General features: G+C 41.4%; 2 protein-coding genes across 4 annotated transcripts; one reads left to right on the plus strand and one right to left on the minus strand.

Annotated features, from left to right (window-relative positions):
* Positions 1-69: 69 nt before the first annotated feature.
* fam161b (FAM161 centrosomal protein B) lies at positions 70-10,226 on the minus strand. The gene is made up of 9 exons (XM_040041896.1): positions 10,119-10,226; positions 8,802-9,003; positions 8,244-8,716; positions 7,230-7,540; positions 3,029-3,147; positions 1,154-1,321; positions 944-1,043; positions 727-866; positions 70-476 (listed from the first exon to the last, which is right to left on the minus strand). Exons 2-9 carry the CDS (start codon positions 8,999-9,001, stop codon positions 395-397), a joined length of 1,593 nt encoding a protein of 530 aa, XP_039897830.1. The 5' UTR covers positions 9,002-9,003; positions 10,119-10,226; the 3' UTR covers positions 70-394.
* Positions 9,908-20,638, plus strand: coq6 (coenzyme Q6 monooxygenase). 3 transcript variants are annotated; one of them, XM_040041903.1, is made up of 12 exons: positions 9,908-9,962; positions 11,066-11,200; positions 13,515-13,573; positions 15,327-15,453; positions 16,629-16,759; positions 16,845-16,952; positions 18,020-18,082; positions 18,178-18,285; positions 18,935-19,137; positions 19,335-19,450; positions 19,781-19,947; positions 20,504-20,638. In XM_040041903.1, exons 1-12 carry the CDS (start codon positions 9,926-9,928, stop codon positions 20,531-20,533), a joined length of 1,284 nt encoding a protein of 427 aa, XP_039897837.1. In that variant the 5' UTR covers positions 9,908-9,925; the 3' UTR covers positions 20,534-20,638. The 3 variants fall into 3 exon arrangements, with proteins under 3 accessions (XP_039897837.1, XP_039897836.1, XP_039897838.1); XM_040041902.1 differs by lacking the exon at positions 9,908-9,962 and adding an exon at positions 10,501-10,753; XM_040041904.1 differs by lacking the exon at positions 9,908-9,962 and adding an exon at positions 10,785-10,980.
* Positions 20,639-20,659: the final 21 nt, after the last annotated feature.

Genomic DNA, 20,659 nt, shown 5'->3' on the forward strand with positions numbered 1-20,659 from the left:
ATTAAAGCAAATTTAAGTATTGTCTCTTTAACACGGAGACTGATTTTTAATGCTACAGACAAACTGGGCTCAACTGGTGTTCTCAGTTTATTTTTGAACCATTTATTCTGGCAACAACATGCTCATCATCTTCAAAACTACAGCTTACATATTCCTTGGGGAAAGTGTTGTAAAACCAACAGCAATCACTTATGTGCATTTTTATAAAGTTTTATCTCCTTCCATTTGTGATTGCAAATTCCAGCTGTTTTGCGATTTCGTGATTTATAGCCGCTCATCTTAAACTATCAAACATTTGGTGCGGACAGTCAGCAGTGACATGAATCATTTTTGAGGACGGTGTTGTTTTCTAGTGGCGAGGCCACAAAACTCTGTGCCGCCTGAACCTTTTTGATCATGGCATTTCTTCCCCTTTGGACTTCACGCTCTTCTCTCCCACATCTTCAATTTTCTCCCCGTCTCCTCCATTTTCTCCCCTAAATCAGACATGTTGGGTTAGAAAATGACTATATTGTAATTACATCGAACTTTTACTTGGCTACGGAAATGGTCGTTTTTTTTCTCTAAAGACTGTAGAGCAAGCTCAGAAAATTATGTAATGCAACATGACCAAACCACATGAAGTCCTTGGCTCTCCCAGCAGCAGTGCTATTCATATTTTTACCGGACACAGTGGTATTACTCACAGGATGAACAAAACTTGCTACAATTTCTCACGCTGCATACCTGCTTCGAATATCGTCTTCGGTGCTGCGGTCATCCTCGGATATGAGCCCGTCTCCATTTTCTTCAACGAACTGCTCCTTCAGCCCGGCTTTCTTCAGTTTGCTTCTGTATGTCTGCTCTGCGTGAGCTTTCGCATTTCTCTGCCAGTGAAAACTCAGACTTAGATTCCTGAACGTATGTCGCCTAATGCACGTAGTAATGTTCAGGCATTCCTTACCTGTTTCACCTGTTCAAACAGATAAGGGCGTTCACTAACTCGGGCCTTCATTTCCCGTAATTCTCTCATGTAATCCCTCATTCTTTGTTGATCAGCCTCCCTTCACGTAAGAGGAGATGATAGTTTTAACTATTGTAGCAGGCATGTGTGGTTCTTGTGACATGAAATGTAAAACTGCAGAATAAATAGCCGTACTTATACAGAACTCACCGATAGTTCTGTAGTTTCTCGTCATACACTTCTTTCAAGCTGCTGCGTGGGTCCAGTAACTTTGCATGGAGGGTTACTTTCTTCTTCATTGCTTGGGATCTCATTTGGTAGTTCCTCAACCAGTTCAAACTCTCTTGATTCTGACTATCCCTCATCTCCATTGATGTTCTGTTCAGGCAAAAATTGTCTGCATTTCAGATCATTTCATGGTTTAGGTGTTGAAACTATATAGAGCCAAGCTAATTTTTTCCCCAGTGGGCCATGCTGACTTACTGAGTCACCGTAGCTACGTGGTAATCATAAACCACTCTGAAACTCTAAAAGCAACCCGACATTCACCTCCCCAGAAGGTGAACATCAGTACACATCAGGTCAACTGTGACTGTCCTGTTCAGCACCCTCGAGTCCTCTGGTGCACTTCCAGCTACTTTTCCGCCAAAGTTTTTCAATTTATCCCTGAGAGAACAACGATCACTGTCCCACTATGAGGAACAATAATTGAAGCATCAACACAAGGACTCACAAATGTCACAAACTCCTGGAGGAAGACTGCAGAAATCGGAATGGATGTGAGGGAATGCACAAAGAAGTGGAAAAACTAGAGGGACATATACGTTTGTCCTCCCCAAACAAACTGACCACAGCTAAGAGTGGAGACCCATAAAGGTCCCAGCATAAGTGCCAGCAACGATGTCGGGCACTTACATAGAGATGTCTAAATCAGGTCTTAGCTGTCAGTGATCCAGGGTTTATGCTTTGGAGCGTTCTGTTTTGGTTGTAATAGTTGAGTTATTCTCTTTGAGTGATCTATGTTTGGTTTTCGTGTACTTTAGTGTTCTCTTTTGATCATTTTGTTTCTGTTAGGTTGTAGCTCTTAGGTTCTTAGTTATTCTTTCAACATGTTTGGGGTGTGTTTCTGTTTTCCTTCAATTCTTTGGGATTATATTCTGTCTCCCTCAGTGTCTAGTCTCATCCTGTGTTTTCTTAGTCTTGTCTCTGTTTTCATTCCCCCCAGTCACACTGTGACGCTCGCGTATCTTCGTCTACACATTTGTCACGCTTCCTGTTTTATTTTGATAATCTTTGTTCCGTGTTCAGTGTATTGAGTTTTCCTTTTCTTTGTCTCGTCATGTCAGATTAGGTCCAGCTGTGTCTCCCGCTTGTTGCAAATCCTCCCGTTATCCTGCCTGTGTTTTTAAGTCCTCAGTCACCTTCTGTTAGCCGTCGCGTTCTCCACACTTGCTGCGTGTTCTTGCATAAGCTCCAGGTTCTCAAGTCACGTCTAGTTGTTTGTTGTCATGTCTAGTTCATCTTTTGTTTCTTTCTTTCAGCGTTCATGTGCTTAGTTTTCATTTGTATTTTCCAGCAATAAAGATTTATGAAGTTAAGCTTTTGGTTTCTGAGTCCTGCGTTTGGGTCCTAACCTAGCCTGCCACACAGCTTACCATCACATTAGCGAAAGAAAGTAAAGGGCTTTTCACTGAACAGCTCCAAAAATCCTCCATTAATCTGGTAGACAACAGATTATATCAAAATAGGCTATTTTTTCATACACACGGCCTGAGACTTAAATAGTGTTTCTATCAGCTTCATATATTAATGTGGTGTATACTGATTACACGGTTATTATGTAACTCAAACCACTTTCTATTTGGTTATTTCAAAGTGTCTGACATTATATTGTTAAAAGCTTAATAGCACCGGAGTGAACACCAGCATTACTAACTGAAGGACAGATTAGCCTCATTAATCTCATTTATCCTCACTGAAAAAACAAATTTATTGCACATGAATACGTCAATAATGAAGTCTTTTTTTTCCTTTTAGGATACACTGAGACAAGATCTGCTGTCATCCATAAATATTCCAACTCACCTGATGGCCAATGAGCGCTTCCTCGCAGCGTCTGTGATGTATGTGGGCAGTGTGTCAGTGGATATTAACGTTAAAGCCCCGAGTGACTTGCTTCTACTGAGATTACTCATTTTTGGTGCCTGTGGATGAAGAGACAAAAAAAACTGAAATCAAAACCAAACTGTTGGCCATCATGTGGCATTTTTTCAAGAATTTGAATAACATGAAGAAAATAGTAGCATAAAGATGTTAGTGTCAGAGCAAATGTAATAGCTTTTCTCCATCAAACATAGCACGACTAGCTTCATTAGTTCAAATGTTTTTTGAAAATGTATCACTGTTGACACAACAGACACTTTATCAGCACTGGGTTGGAACTCCTTTTTCATCCTCAGAACTGACTCAATTAATCATGGCAGAGATTCAACAAGGTGCCGGAAACATTTCTAAAAAATGTTGATCCATATTGACACGAGACATGATAGCATCACACAGCTGCTTCAGATTTATCCGCTGCACATCTATGATGCAAACCTCCCGTTGCACTGCAAAACAAAGGTGTTCTACTGGACTGAGCTCTGGTGATTGGAGGTCACTTAAGTACAGTGAACTCATTGTCATGTAAAGAAACCACTCTGGTCATAACGGGATGGACATGGTCAGCAACAATACTCAGGCAGGCTGTGAAGTTTAAACGACGATGCTCATTTGTTACTAAGGTTGCCCAGAGTTTGACCAGAAAATATTCCCCACACTGTTACACCACCAGCAGGCTAAACTGTTGACACAAGGCAAGATGGATTCATGCTTTCATGTTCTCTAGGCTATATTCTTGGCCTCAGTATCATCGCCTTCAAGGTTTAATGTGTTGTGCATTCAGAGATGCTCTTCAACCCTTCCTATCAGCTCAAAGTAGTCTGGCCATCCTCCTCTGACCTCTGCCATCAACAAGTCATTTTCACACAGAGAACTGTGGCTCACTGGATATCTTCTTTTGTTCAGGCCACTCTCTGTAAAACCTGTAGATAGTTGTGTAGGAATATCCTAGTAGATCAGCAGTTTCTGAAATATTCAAACCAGCCTGTGTGGCAAAAACAACCATGCCACGTTCAAAGTCACTTAAATCACCTTTCTTCTATATTCAGATGCTTGATTTGAACTTCAGGCTATCTTGCCCATGTCTATATATGTTTAAATGCACTGAATTACTGCCATGTGATGGCAAATGTGGCTTTAATATTTATACTGACAAGCAGTCTAATATGTGTGCTTAACAAAGTGGGCATTGAGTGTATATTTCCATATATTAGAGTCCAAGCCTAACTAAAACAATGACTGACATTTTAATGCAAGATTAAATGAACTAAGGAAGACCATCATTTGCCATCAACAAGTGTAAACTGGTAGTTTAGTTTTTATGTGTAACTACAATTACTGTGAGAACAACCGCTTCCAGAACCTCTTACTAAACAGTTACAGAAAAATAAAAATAAAAAGATTAATGGCAATAACAGCTTCAGGAATAATTTCATATCACTTACAAAAATCCTAAAGGATCTTCCGGAAATATCACACAGTAAAAGGTAATTTAGTACAATTACATGTGATTATTCTAGACATATGGTAACAGTTAAGCTAAATGTACAGTAGATATTTGCAACGTCAGTAAAATATTTAAAAATCTGCCTTAACCTTTCTGACAAGCGTCATAAAACAGAACTGTGATAATTGGATAATTACAAAAGCCACAAGACACATGAAAGGAAGACGTGACGAAACTTTCACTGATCACAAAGTTTGGATTAGAGAAAATTACTGTTATTCTTACCTAATTACTGGTATAATTATTTTTAGCCTTTAATGCTCTCATGTGAATCATCCGCCCAGACAAATTTCAGTGAACATACACTACCAGTCAAAAGTTTGGACACACCTTCTCATGCAATGTTTTTCTTCATTTTTACTACTCTCTACATTGCAGAGTCTCACTGAAGACATCAAATATGTGAAGCAAGATATATGGAACTATGTAGCAAATGAAAAACTGATAAATAACTCTAAACATGTCTTTGCATGCCACCCTTTGCTTTGTTGACAGTGCTGCCTTCTCCCAATGAGCATCATGATGGAGTCACCTGAAATGGTTTTCACTTCACAGATGTGCCTTCTCAGGGTTCATTTGTGGACTTTCTTGCCTTCTAATGAGGTTGGGACCATCAGTTGTGTTGTGCAGAAGTCAGGTTGGTACACAGCTGACAGCCCTATTTGACAACTGTTAGAATTCATATTATGGCAAGAACCAATCAGCTAAGTAAAAAGAAACGACAGTCCATCATTACTTTAAGAACTGAAGGTCAGTCAGTCCAGAAAATTGCAAAAGATTCTGAATGTGTCCCCAAATGCAGTCGTAAAAACCATCAAGCACCATCAAACCGGCTCACATGAGGACGGCCTCAGGAAAGGAAGACCAGGAGTCACCGCTGCTGCTGAGGATAAATTCATCCGAGTCGCCACCCTCAGAAATCGCAGGTTAACAGCGCCTCAGATTAGAGCCCAGATAAATGCCACACAGAGTTCCAGTAGCAGACTCATCTCTACATCAACTGTTAAGAGGAGACTGCACGAATCAGGTCTTTATGGTCAAATAGCAGCTAAGAAACCACTACTAAGGAAAAGCAACAGAAGCGGGAGATATTTGGTTGGGGGAAGAAACTAAAGGAATGGACATTAGAGCAGTGGAAATCTGTGTTTTGGTCTGATGAGTCCAAATTTGAGATCTTTGGTGCATGCATGGTTCCCACCATGAAGCATGGAGGAGGCGGTGTGTTGGTGTGAGGGTGGTTTGCTGGTGACAGTGTTGGGGATTTATTCAAAATTGAAGGCAGTGAACTAACACGGCTACCACAGCATCCTGCAGTGACATGCCATCCAGTTTAGTTGGACCATCATTTATTTTTCAACAGGACAATGACCCCGAATACACCTCCAGGCTGTGTAAGGGCTATTTGACCAAGAAGGATAGATTGATAGATTAGTCACCTGACCTAAACCCAATAGAGATGGTTTCGAATGAGAGGGATGGCAAAGTGAAGGCAAAAGGGCCAACAAGTGCTCAGCATCTCTGGGAACTCCTTTAAGCCTGTTGGAAAACCATTTCAGGTGACGACCTCATGATGCTCATCAAGAGAATTTCAAGAGTGTGCAAAGCAGTAATCAAATCAACTACTTTGAAGAATCTAAAATATAAAACAGTTGAGTTACTTCACACTTTTTGTTTATTACATAATTGCGTATGTTTTCATTCATAGTTTTGATGCCTTCAGTGAGAATCTACAATGTAAACAGCCATTAAAATAAAGAAAACCATTAAATGAGAAGGTGTGTCCAAACTTTTGACTGGTAGTGTATATATACATCTTCTCGTGAAGTATGTCTCATTAAAAAAAGATCCGGCTCTGTAGAAGCACGACTTGAATTAAAGGTTACAAATCATGAGTCGGGAAAAACTTTGAAACACGAGAAGAATAATTCCTCTTTGAAGATGGATTGCTGAAGGTATTTTAAAATAGCAATACGATTCCACAACTGAGGAGACTTGTTTGCAAAGCCACGAAAAAACATAACACACAAGGCCTCAAACCATACAATAAATCTCATTTCATGAAACAAGCTGTTTTCAAAGTCACAGAAACAAAAATGTGACCTGGTCAGATTCCCTTGTTACATTTTGTGAAATAAACACTGTGCTGTGGGACCACGGGAATATGTTGGATTGCAGAGCTGCCAAAAACTGCAGAGTCAAAGAAGAACAGATTAAAATGAAACAGAATAACATCCTGAACAGTAGAGGCTTTAAAGAAGGTAAGTGGCTCAGAGCAAATCTCCTTAAGAAAAAGAGAAGGGTACTGATTTGATTAAAAAAAAAAAAAAAAGGTGGGTGGATAAGTCTCAAACTATCCATGAAGCAGAGCAGGGGTGAGAGACTTCAAAAAACTTCTGAAATGTGCATCTGGTTCAATACAGAGATTGTCCATTAAAACTGAGTTTAATATGATTTCTTTCCTGGCTAATAAAAATATTTCTAAAAATCTGAGTTAAAACATGAACTCTACTACATAAATGTTCAGAGAACATAAACTAAAACGAGCACGTAATATCACAACTGAAGTCCAAAAGCAGCTAAAGAAATAAATACCAATAAGAAGCAATGAACATGTTTTACCTGCAAGTGTACCGGACTCGTCCTGCTTTGCCTTGGTGGGCGAGATGAAGTTCTCAGGACAAATGGCTGACACTTTGTCACATCTTTACTCTGCATTTTCTTCTGCGTCTCTGTCTGCAAGGCCTTGTGCAACATGCTGAAATCAGGGATCTCGTGGATGATTTTTGGATGGAAACTAGGCTTCTCATCCAAAAATCTCAGCTTTTCTTTCCTGGTGCGCTCTGCTGTGCGAAGTTTCGGGCCATTCCGAGTAGGATTCTCCTCCCTCGCAGTCGCCTGAGAGTGGACTTTCCTGCAGACTTCCTCCTGGTCTAAATAAAGTTAGACAGGGTATACACTGTAGCCAATTCACTGCCTGGAGTGTACTGTATGCATGCACAAATATGATACAATAACAGTTGAAATCTTCCATTTAAAAACTCTTAATGAAAGTTTGAAGAAACACAGATCAAAATCAGCCAATCACCCAGTTTGCTTCCAGTGAGGACAAAGAAAATCTTCACTTTCGAACAGCTTCACACATAAGCACTGCTACTTTTGTGGTGTTCTATCAAATGCTGCTAACAAACTACTCAAAACTGATCTGAATCAACTAGGTTTTTTGTTTAAGGTTTTACATGAATGTCAAAAGAAAAAGAAAACATTAGACACCACTGTGTTAAAGGGTTTTTACACTAAATTTGGGGATTTTAATTCAATTTGATTCCTTAAAAAATTCACAATGTCTAATGTTTATTAAAGTGTAGCATGGCTTCTTTCAGATTTGTGGGCTTCATTACTATTTCTTCATGATTTTGGTCTTAATTCATTATTTGATCTCAGAATTTTGCCAGTTCAAGCTTTTATAGTAATTACTCTGGCTGTTTAAAACTTACTTATATGCAGCCTAAGACAAGAAGTCACAGGAATGCTTTACCTGGTTCCAAAGACCACAGCCCAGTTACATGAATACTAAGTACCCTTTCTAATTCATCTGTTCATAAAACCAAACCAAGTCAGAAAAGGAAAACCAACCTTTTGTCTCAGGGTCTGGGGAGTCTTTTATTTCTTTCGGAGATGGTTTTCTAACTCGAACACCGTTTTTCATATCTTGCTCGACTTGGTTTAACCTCGCAAGCAGTTTCTCCCTTTTCTCCTTTTCTCTCTGCAGGAAGCTGAAAGGCTTTTGAATGGAAAGCAAGAACTGCTTCCTCTGTTCGTGGGCCTCCTTCCTCTCCTTTTCTCTGTGCTCCATCATGTCCTGGTAGATGGGCTGAATGATGTGGCTGGGGACAGGAAGAGCAGAGAACTTCTTCTGACACTCAGCCTCGGCTTCCTCCTCTTTGATCAGCTGTGAAGTTTTAGCTAAAGGAAACCGCTCAGTCCTGACAGAACAAAGCTTCCCATCTGTTAAAGATAACCAGGCTGGAGAGGATGAGGTGTCGGGCCTCTCTGATTGTAGGGGTTTGTGGGAAGTGTTTAGGATTTCTGAAGAAGATCTTGTCATCCTGTAAAACAGTACAGCTCTTTGAAATAGGTCAATTTTAAGTGGACGAAAGCAAAAAAATAAAATAATAATATGAGGTAACATACTCTGTCGGGTTTTCACTTGAATCAGCTGACAGGTGAGCGTTCTGCTGAATCCTCTTTTCCAGCTCCTCCGTCTGTATCCTTTCTGTCTCCTGCAGCTGCTGTTTCAGGGCTTCTCTAAGAGCCTTAAGATGCAGCTGGAGCATTAACTCTGATTGCAGTCCATCCTCCAGCAAAGTATCCAGCTTTAACTTATCGTTCATACCTGTGATATTGAAAAGAAAAAAAAGAGAAAAAAGAGATTTTTTTAATCTTGTGAATATCTATGTTGACTAGGAGCTGATATGCTTAATTTAATATTTTATTTGTCTATTGATAAAAACTATGACAATCATTTTGATAATTGACTCATAGTAGATGTCAACTGTCAGGAAATTCAATTCAACTTTATTTGTATAGCCACGCTTTAAAACAATATTTGTTCCAAGGTGTTTTATACTGTAAGGTGAAGACCTTTCAATATTAGAGAGAAAACCCCAACAATAAGATCAGCCCCTGTGAGCAAGCACTTGGTCACTGGTGGGAGGAGAAACTCTCTTTTAACAGGGAAAGATATCCAGCAGAACCAAACACAGGAAGGGGCCAACATTTGCATTTAATGGATGAGGGAGAAGAGAAGGGAATAGAACCTAGAGAGACCACAAACAAGACCAAAAAACACTACAGGACTTAGTACCTAGTGTGTCTGTCTCCTGAACCCAAACTGGAAGATGGTTAGTTGGAAAAAAGTGAAATACTTTACTGAAATAATGTGATACACTATAAGGACAAAAGTAGTGAGACAGCTACACATTACACATAGACAAATTACTACATAAATAGTAAACAATATGTATGTGAATAATGTGTATGAGAGCAATGTGTATTTCTTCATTGCAATGAAAAACTGTTTCTCTTGCTGCTAAAAAACTCTGCTGAGCACGTTTCTCTAAGGTCTTTCTTTTTAGTAATCCCACAAAATTCATGAAATAAACAATAAGGGAATTAGGATTTGTTCGTACTATAAACTGAGAAGGGGAAAATACAATCAAATAACTCTAATCAACGCAAATAAAAATTCCTGCATCCACGGACTACATTGCACATGCGCTCTGCTCTCAGTGTATGAGCTGTGTAAATTGGTCACTATGGCAACCACGCTCTCAGCGGAACATCGACATGGTTGTGTGTGTTTAGGATTAATAGCGCTTGTTTAAATAAGATTTATACTTTTTTTTCTATACAAACAAACTTCCTTTTCATCTTCTGCTACTTAAGTTCCCGTTAAATACCAATATAATCACAGAAAAATCAACCTGAGAGTACTAATGAGCTGCCAACCTGGGAGCAGACGAGTTTTAACAAGTATTTCACGGCGTCGAAGATTCCTCCAAACGCTCAGTAGTTGCAGTACAGTTTGTTTGTTTAGCTAATGACTCCCGAAGTTGGTACAGTTCTTTGTATCCCACCAGAAGAGAGGTTTTAGAGTTTTTAGCCAGTTGTCAGTGCTGGTAGCTTTAGCGCTGTTTGTGGTCAGAGGCAGAAACGCCACCCGCGGAAATTGCCTTCTGTGATTGGTCGTAAAACCGGAAGTACTTCCTCTTGCAGCGTTTGTCAACACAACATGGTTGTTGTGTCACAGAAGAGTCGCAGTCGGTCTTAGAAGGACACATTCAAGGGGAAACGTCTGTCTCTTTAATTGTTGTATGACACTCTTCAAAGCCCGACCCAGGACTGTTTCCCTTTGTTTATCCAGAGGCTTCTCTCTCATGCGAAGACAGACTGAAACATGCAGAAGCTCATGAGGGCGTCGCTGGCCTTAAACGGACTCAGCCGGTGTTTTGTAACAGAAAAGCATTTATCTGCTATAAAAATCACCAGGCGAGGATTAGTATGTGCAGATCACGGGAATGATGTTTATGATATAATTATATCCGGGGGAGGGATGGTTGGATCTGCAATGGCATGTTCCTTGGGTGAGTGCTCGACTAGTGTTGCAAGACTTTGCTGTTAACTTGTCCAAATCCAGATTAAAGTTGGTGTGCAAAGTAGCAGTGCACTCTTTCTCTCACAGAGAGGGAATGTCACTTTCTACTATACTGGAAAAGATATCTCTAAAATGTGCTGGAGTATTAAAACATGCAGTCAGAGCTCTAAATCAAATGATTGCATCCGCTTCACAGGACAACGAATCCAATTGCAGGTTCATTACACATGTTTAATCTTACACATGTGCTCTCATATTTAAACTATATTATATATTGTATGCATTTACTTTCCATCCACAGGTTTGGATCCAAACTTGGAGGGTAAGAAGATTCTGCTGCTTGAAGCCGGCAACAAGAAACTAATGGACAAAGTCCCGGACACCTACAGCACCAGAGTTAGCTCCATCAGTCCAGGCTCCGCCACACTTCTCAGTGGTACAGTATACAACCAAATCTGAACAGAATCTGCTTGAAAAATGCAGCAAAATATAATCCTGAGTAATTTCCTTTCTGTGACAAGTTTGTTGTCCTTGACTACTAAATGGCTCCCACAAGGTAAGCCAGGGATCAGACACTGGCTGGTCACCCATTTTTAGCAGGGATCGTATTTAACCACAGTTGTTCCTTTTGTAATGGATCACCTGAGGTTTTTCCTAGCAGTGTTTTTTTTCCCCTGTAGTACAGCTAAGAATGTGAGGTTTGGTCCAGCCCAAACTGCAGTTTAAATATGTCTCCTGAGCTTAAAGAAGTCAAAAGCCAAGGAAAAGGAGAGTCAGGGATTTGACACTGTAATTGCAGTTGGGCTTGATGGGCTTGTTTTTTAAACATAGTCTTTGTCCTAAATTACCACTTCAGGTCTTGAATCCATTAAAAATAGCTGAAGGTGGTCATCAGAACTTTTTCTTCTTCTTTCGACTGGTCCCTTTAGGGGTCGTGGCAGCATCCCACCCTATTCCTAACATCCGTTTTTGTCACAGCAACCCTCTGCATGTCCTACTACACTACATCCATGAATCATTTTTGTGATCTTTCTTTTTTTTCTTCTGCCTGGGAGTTCCTCTAATAATGGTTTTCACCTATCCAAAACATCCTTGCCTGTCTAACTTTGTCTCCAGACCGCTCAACCTTAGCTGTCTCTCTGATATAATCAATTCTGATCCTGTCCATCCAGATCGCTACCAATAGAAATCTTAACATCTTCAGCGCTATCACCTCTAGTTCAGCTACCTATTTTTTCGCCACCATTTCCAAATCATACATCATAGCAGGTTTCACTACCACCTTGTAAACCTTCTGGAGAAACAATCCCCCAACAATCAAGCGACCCACTATGAGCAAGAACTTGGCAATGGCGGGAACAATAAACACCCTTTTAACAGGAAGAAACCTCTGGCAGAACCAGGCTCGAGGTGGGACAGCCATCTGCTGCGATCGACTGGTGGTTGGGGGATAATATGTGTTAGGATGTCACAAATCACACATCCAGGGAAGAGGCCCTGCAAATCAATGCAAAGTTGTTCTGAGTGACCACCTTTTTATTATAACTAAGCGTTTTTAGTCCCAGTGGAGTTGTTTCTTCCAGAATGACAATGCCGCCACCCATAGGGCAGGAAGGGTCACTGAATTGCTTAGTGAAGATGGCATTGACATAAATAATATAATGTGGGCTTTGCGGCCACAAGATCTCAGCTTAATTACACACCTATGGAAGATTTTAGACCAGCGTGTTAGGCAGCATGCTCAGCCACTGTCATCAAAACACTGAATGAGGGTATATGTTTTGAAAGTATGGTGTTTCACCCCTGCAGTAAATTTCCAGTGACTTTCTTTTTTAGAATCAGTCGAAAGCTGCATTTAAGATGTTCTAGATTTAATGTGGTCCAACAGCTTATTAAGGTAGTTTGTTAGTTTTTCTTTCAATATGTGACATGTCTGTAAGTTAAACCATATTTATCCAGGTTGAGGTCTACACATGCCAACCTCCTACCTGTCTGCCTGGTAGACTATGCAGTCCAGTGTATGAGCATGTGTGATAAACATTATTTTTGCAGGTGCCAGAGACAAACCCTAAAGTTTGTCTTAGCATCTCAAATTAAGCCCTTCACATATCTTATTTGTGTTTTCAGTCACAGTGATCCATTAATAAACTTTTCCTCTCCAATCACAGACTTTTATTTTGACTGTAGTGTCAATAAAAATGTTGAATGCGGCGGTGCGATTTGAAAGGGTAAATGTGAGACGTCAAGTTTGGCTTTGACATCATTGGCCACGACTGACACCTGCACAAAAAATTAAAAGGTTACTAAAAACAAACAGTGACTGATGAGAGCTCAATGAATGATCTGTGCAATCCTTTAAGCACTTTATAATGTTATGTTTGATGCCTCTACTTTAATTAATACTCCTGAACAAAGGAAAAATGCACCCACAATCCAACATCTGCACCTGATTGTTGATCCTGGAGCTGCCAAAAGTGTCAGTCCTTAACCCTAGTCACAACATTCTGCACATTATGCAAACATGTGCATTCATTTTTGTTATATTTACTTCCAAAGTATGACTATGATTATTTATCCACACACATACTTTTTTTTTCCCATTACTGTTAATTGCTCTGAAACGTGCAGAGAAAAACACTGAGGCGCAGAAAAATCCAAACTTCCCTGAATCAGTCTGTGTGAGTCATCTGTGGATCTCTGAATGACTTCACAAACCACATTTGTCCAATCTGACCTCTTTCTTTTGTCAGGTATCGGAGCATGGGAGCACATCACAAAGATGAGGTTCAAGCCCTATAAAAAGATGCAGGTAGGTCAATCTTAAAGTTAACATTGTTAACTGTGAGTATACCTTGAGCCTTCTTTAACACGCCGCATCTCCCCGAGTCGTCCTGTTGCACCGTTCGGCTTTTCCTTCTCACGTCCTCCAGACTTTGTAATTTACTGGCATACTGGATGTATTTCTGTCATCCATCAATCTCGACACTGTGCAATTTGTGGAGAGAAAAATCTGTGACGCTCAGCCTCCGCTCAGTCATTCTTAATAACCAAGCAACACAATACTCAATGTAATTGTTCCCATTAAAATGCCAAGCGGTGGTTTCGCGTGACATGCATTTCCTTCATTCCTTTGTGCAGTTTATGCCCCTTTGGTATCACCGCGCAATCTATAGCACCCCAAAACATCAAAGAACACAAGGCATATTTAAAAGTACAGGATGGCTCTCTGACCATGCTAGTTCTATTTATTAAAACTATGTTTCCTATGAGGAATACATTATTTTGACATTTTCAAATTGGTATACCCCCCCCAAAAAAATCCTCTAATTATGAAGATTCATGTGAACAACGGGAAGAAGATGAAAGATTAGGAGAGTGGTTGTTTGCTGCAAAGTCGAGCCCGCTTTACAGCTGTGGGTGCAGCCTCGGTCCCTCTTGTAAGATGTGGTCGGTGTGTACCAAACACTCGACCGCAGGGTTTCTCTCTGGGCCTAAGATGTCATCATGCAGTGCCTCACAGTGATTATGGTAGTGTACCTCACCCATTATACCTTCACTCTGCTACCACTGTTTTGGCTTGTTTGCCCACTGAATTTCAGTCATATACATCCCAGTCATAGCACTGGAAAGTATGTTCTGCAGGTCAACTGTAGAAAGTAGGCTTTCCCTGCATTAAAGTAGGCGACGAGGGTTTAGATTTGAAACATAAGCAAACCGTTTGTTTCTTTTTCTTCCTTTCTGTCTCTTTTTGCTAACGAGGCGTTCCCACCACCCCCCCCACCCCCCCACCCCCCCGCATCTTCCCTATAAATTTTTATTCACACATCTTGTTTAAGTCTTGCAAAAGAAGTAGGAACTCACTCTGCCCCGGAGCTGCATCATTTCACCCTGCATTAAACAAAACCAAAACAATTTTTGGGCTGGTCTCAGTAAATCTTTCTTCCCAACCACTTATCACAAGCTGCAAACTCACTGCCATTAGTGGTTTTCTCATGGGTATATCTTCCTACTTTATGGCAAGTTGGAAAAAAGTAGCACAGCAGCATATTACTGCAGAATGACGGGTTCTGTCATCCAGGAAAGGATCAACCTTGTACAAACACTTTCCAACCCCCCCCCCCAAAAATCCCGTTTAGCTAAAGCGGTGCTTTCAGGGTTAGAATTACAGTAGCCTAAAACTATATCTCACTCTGCCACTTTTGGTCGCAGATAAATATTGACTCTCACTCTGTAATGTTCTCAAACATGACATTTGTTATTTGTGTTTCCCAGAAAGTGTTTGAGAGAGAGAAAAAAAATCCACATCACAAAAATATTATTTGGTCCTGCGCCTCACAGAGCTCCATTAAAGCTGAAGTCAGCTGTCCACACAGAGCGCTGCCCGTGACACTCGCCGCTCTGCGTTTGATGCATGTAGGCTGTGCCGTCCTTCGGCGGCAGTTAACAACTTTGATGTGTTCAGCCTAAGCGAAGCGCCATTTCTCTGCTTACTATATATAGGAAACGGAGATGCGTTTAAGGATAGACTTGTAGACCGCAGGCGTAATGAGTCTCTCATTTAGGTTTGGGATGCCTGCTCAGATGCCCTGATCACATTCGATAAGGAGAACGTGGAGGACGAGATGGCGTACATCGTGGAGAACGACCTGGTCGTGGCCGCGCTCACTAGACAGCTGGACAGTCTGTCTGGTAAGATTATGATTAAAACATGAAGCATCCCCCACCCAGAACACACACAAACACACAGTAGTTTGATTTCTATTCCATCTCCCTGCTGCCAGACTCAGGCAGCTAAAGCCACCACTTTTATTCCATCCCGTCCCCAGGTTTTGTTTATTTGTACTCTCTCTCTCTGTCCCTGTGACTGTTTTTAAAGACAAGCTCTTGGAGCCATCCTTGTTTTTCATGCAATTTCAATCTAAACCTCACTGCCAGTGCTCCAGCACCCTGCGAGGACACGTGAAATGGTCCAGTGACCTATTTAAAGCCGCCATGTGCTCCCGGGCTGTGCCACCTCTCAAGACGCTAAATCGCTGACGGGGTATAGCGCCGCATTGCCTTTGACAGCGTCCCAACTTTTGTGAGGTTCACAAATAAAACTGAGCTCTGCTATGTGCTCCACAGTTAAAGTGGCATATTTATAAACACTTTTCGGCGTTGTGCGCCAAACAAAAGGGGCGTGCGGTTACATCACGTTTGTGCCTCATGTGCCACCAGCTGTCTCATTTTTAGCATTTGGGATTGTTATGCTCAAGATGCACATGTACTCGAAAAATCTACTCCTCGCCAGCTGTTTTCAATGTAAGCCCTGCTCACCAGTCACTGAAAAAAAAACCAACTTTTGACTTTAGTGTTGCAGAAACTGGTCTGTGGATGGGTACCACTCCAAGTCAGCGTGAGCCAGAGTACGATCTGGATCCTTACATGTTTTGCGATGTCCAGCTGTGGATATTTTAGGATGAGGAGCAGTTTTAGTGCAAAATCTAACAAGCTGGCAGCGTGTCTGAAGTGTGGATTGGTGTGCTTGTAGATAAACACTATTAGTCAGTGCAATGCGGCGTGCCAAGACCATTAAGAGGACTGTCAAATGTGAACTTTGGCAGCTTCTATATGCCACCGAGGAAAACCAGTGGTGTTTTATGAGGTGGTTTATAGATCTTCCACTGCTTTTGCTGCAGGCAAAAACCATCCTTTCTTTCCTTAAAGGAAAAAGTGTCTGATGATGATATATTCACAGGACCAAGATTGATCCCTTTGTTGTGAGAAAGTCACACCAGCTGCTCATTTCTTTTGAGAAACACAGTTTTTCTTTTCTTTGAACAGTAGTCACCATTTTTGTGTGTGTTTATCTGGTGCTTTATTAGAAAATGTACAAGTGAAGTACAGGTCCAAGGTGGTGAAATACACGTGGCCCATGCCTTCCCAGGAAACAGACTACATCCCATGGGTGTGCGTCACGCTGGCTAACGGAGAGACTCTTCAGACTAAGCTGCTGGTCAGTTTAATTTTATCACGCAATCTGTGGTTGTTGTTGTGTCATTTTTAATCCATTAATTTCCTCCCACTCATCTGTTTTGCAGATTGGTGCAGATGGACCGAACTCAATGGTGAGGCGGGAATTAGGAATACCCACAGTCAAGTGGAATTATGACCAGTCTGCTGTGGTTGCTGTACTGCACCTATCAGAGGTGAGCGTTGCTATTTACACAATGTAAATCCTCGTAATTTGAAGGCTCTTTTGTTTTGTTCTTATTTTATGTCTCATATGTACATTCAAGGGACGTTTTATTAGGTCCTCAATAGCTTCAATATTCGATGTGTTACCTTTTCAGAGATGGTCTTCTGCATAATTTGGTTGAAATGAACGTTTTTTTCTTCTTCTGCTCTCTTAGCCACGTCTCTCTTGAAAAAGAGTTTGTAATCTCAACGAGACTTTTACCCGGATAAATAAAGGATAATTAAATAATAAAAATTTGAGGCACAGTTGCGTTCCTATTAGTTTAAAGCTGTCTGACCATTCTCCTCAACCAGGCATTTTGACACAGAGAACTGGCACTCAGTGGATATTTTCTCTTTTTCAGCCTGATCTCTGTAAAGATGCTTGTGTTGGAAATTCCCAGCAGATCAGCAGTTTCTGAAATACTCAGGCCAGCCAGTCTGGCACCAACAAACATACCACATTCAAAGCAAAGTCACTTAAAACACCTTTTATCCTATTCTGATGCTCGCTTTGAACTTCACCAGATTGTCTCAATCATGTCCACGTGCCTAAAGACACTGAGCTGCTGCCCTGTGATTGGCTGATTAGATATTTGTGCTAATGAGGTGTACCTAACAATGTGGCTGGTGGGTGTATATGTACATATATACTGTTAGAGTAACAGATGCTCATATTAAACCTTGCAGCTGCTCTAAACACTCAGGCAGAGGGTGAACTGAGGGGTTGTGTGAAGGCCAAGTACTCTGAAGTGTGAATCATGCAAAGCTACTCTACTATAGTCCAAAAATAAAAAATATTGAGCTGGAAATGAGCATAAGTCTCCTAAATATTTAAGCAAACCTTATTGTAAATTCCTTGGTAGATTTGCTCAATGATTTTGTTATAATAGTAATTTTAATGTCACATCTGTCAGCAGTCGGAGAACAATACACCCGACCTTTATGATATTGTTTTTATGCACAGTTTATGATATTCAAATATAGCTGTACAAAACAATGCAGCTGTTTAATACGTTTTAATTTATGTGTCGGACAGCCCACGGAGAACAATGTCGCATGGCAGAGGTTCCTCCCAACAGGACCCATTGCAATGTTACCGGTAATATCTGGATTTTTTTTTGCTGCTGCAGTATTTTCATTCTGTCACAGGAGCATTTAATGAAACTTCAGCTGTTGCGTTTTGTTCCTATGCAGCTGTCCGACACACACAGCTCTCTCGTGTGGTCAACCAGCCATTCACTCGCAGAGGAGCTCCTCGAGCTGGATGAGGAGCGCTTTGTTGACGCCATCAACTCTGCCTTTGTAAGTCTCGGTTCATACATAAACTGCCAATGTCGTATTTACACTCAGGTTGCCTGTCTGTCAGTAAGATTTTGCAAAGTGTCTGTATTTGTATGCAGTGTGCCATATGTGGCACGAGGTTCTCCATACACTTCCACGATGAGCAGTTTTAAGTGGCTCGCGCAAACAATACGGTCATTGTTTAGCCCAAAGTATACACAATACTAATATTTCATTGCAGGAACGATGCACCTTTCTATTTTTTCTGTTTGGAGAAACTCCTTTTTCCCAAGCTGGCTATTTTTACTGGGCCTGCTTATGGACGGGGTCACCACGGTTGAGTCACGTTTGGTTTTAGGCCTGGTTTGCTAATTAAACCTGTGGTCTCCCAGTGTCGACCATTACTGCATGGAATGTTTTTCAAACAGAGCTAATTCAACTCCATAGCCTGACCGTCATCTTCTTTTAATTAGCCCAGCTCCCGAAGCCTTGCCAAACCAGTTAGTTAGGGAGGGGGGGGAAAAGAAAGCCCTTTCGCTGGCCTGGAGTTCAGCTTTGCGCCTGTGTCAGCTAATTTCTTTGTCCACTAAGGGGACGGTGTCTGTTTTCTCTCTTTTCTGGCTGCTTTTCATTCTCTTGTCTTCTTTCCTGTCTGTCTGCTCGCTGGCAGTGGAGTAATGAGAACCAGTCGGACCTAATTGAGACGGCTGGCTCGCTGTTTCGAGGCGCTCTGTCAGCCATCATGCCGTCCGCAGGTTCACCTCGACAGCTTCCCCCGAGTGTGGCGGGGATCGGCCCAAAGTCACGGGTCATGTTCCCGCTCGGAATGGGCCATGCATCTGAGTACATCAGACACAGAGTTGCACTCATTGGGTAAGATAATAAAAACTAAAAGTAACAGCTCAAGCATGTTAATGCCTTTTATAAAGGAGAATGTGTATTACAAGGTCCTGAAAAAAAATTTCTCTTTAAAGCTTTTAACTGTTTGCTTAGTCAGCTAATAAAGGGATGGTGATTTGAACTTGTACTGTGTCTAGAACTACTCAACTCGTCTTTTGTTCCTATTTCAGGGATGCGGCCCATCGTGTCCATCCTCTGGCTGGTCAGGGAGTTAACCTGGGATTTGGTGATGTGGCCTGCCTCACGCAGATCCTAAGTCAGGCGGCCTTTAACGGGAAAGACCTGGGTCAGTGAGAACTCTAAACAGACATAGCACGGCGGTTTTCACTAAGCTCTTTTCCATTGCCCCAGCTCAAACGCACGCCGTCGATGTGAACTATAAAAAGCATCAGCTTTTCCGGCAACATTCATTTGATGTTTTATTTTTTTCCCATTCTTTCCTGGAGCTCTATGTAGTCGCTTTTCATAGAAAAAACACAAAAATGCTGGTATGTGATGTTCTAAAGTTAACGTAGCGCCAGTGCTTTGAGCTAATGTAGAAAACACATGACGGACTTATTCGGCTTAGAATTTATTCTCAGTTTTTTAACCTCCCGGTTCACGTGTGTTTGTGCAGGAGCAATTCAGCATCTGCTAGAATATGAAACCGAACGTCAGCGGCATAATCTGCCTATGATGGCTGCCATCGACCTCATGAAGCGGCTGTACTCCACCAACGCCGCGCCTGTGGTTCTCCTACGCACCTTCGGTCTGCAGGCCACCAACATGCTCCCAACGCTGAAAGTAAGCCTCTCCGTCTGTTCTAGTTTTAGATGTTAGCGAACCGGGAAATCGCTCAGATAACATCAACCACCTGTCAAGCACAAACCCCGCCTCCACCTTGACCCCACCTTCCGCCCACTTTTCTGATTACACGGAGCTTTACTTTAGCAGCATCTATAATTTTACTGGTTCTCAACCTACTACTATGGCATCTAAGTTTAGCCTCAAATTTGGTGTTACCAAAAGTGTGTGGGTGGGGTGCACGGCTGGTCCTGAGGCAGCGGACAGTGGCTTGTGTTTTCACACCCCTTTTATTACCGACCACTCATGTGAAATGGCTTTATTCCATACTAAGCGATTCAAACCAACACAACTGTAACGGGTTGTAAAGGCATCTCGCTGCGGAGGCACAAAGTTAAAGTCACTTTCTTTTTTTCCACATTAAATGCTGTGAGTTCACTGCTTTACAGTTCTTGTGTAGAGAGTTTGCAGTGCCGCTCGCTTATAACAGGCTTTTTCTGAGCATGAAACAGAGGGTTGGAGAGTTTTTAAGTTCATGTCTGTTTTCACTTCACAGGAGCAAATCATGGCATTTGCGAGCAAATGATGCGTCTCTCATGCAGCGGCCGTTTGTGGATCTCCAGCGACTTTCAGCTCTAAATGTTGTAATGTAAAAATACAATAAAATAATAAAAATTTTATTTTTCTCTTTGCCTGTCTAACATTAAATTAT

Source organism: Simochromis diagramma, unplaced genomic scaffold (assembly GCF_900408965.1).
Source record: "Simochromis diagramma unplaced genomic scaffold, fSimDia1.1 OVJJ01000304.1, whole genome shotgun sequence".
NCBI classification, from domain to species: domain Eukaryota; kingdom Metazoa; phylum Chordata; class Actinopteri; order Cichliformes; family Cichlidae; genus Simochromis; species Simochromis diagramma.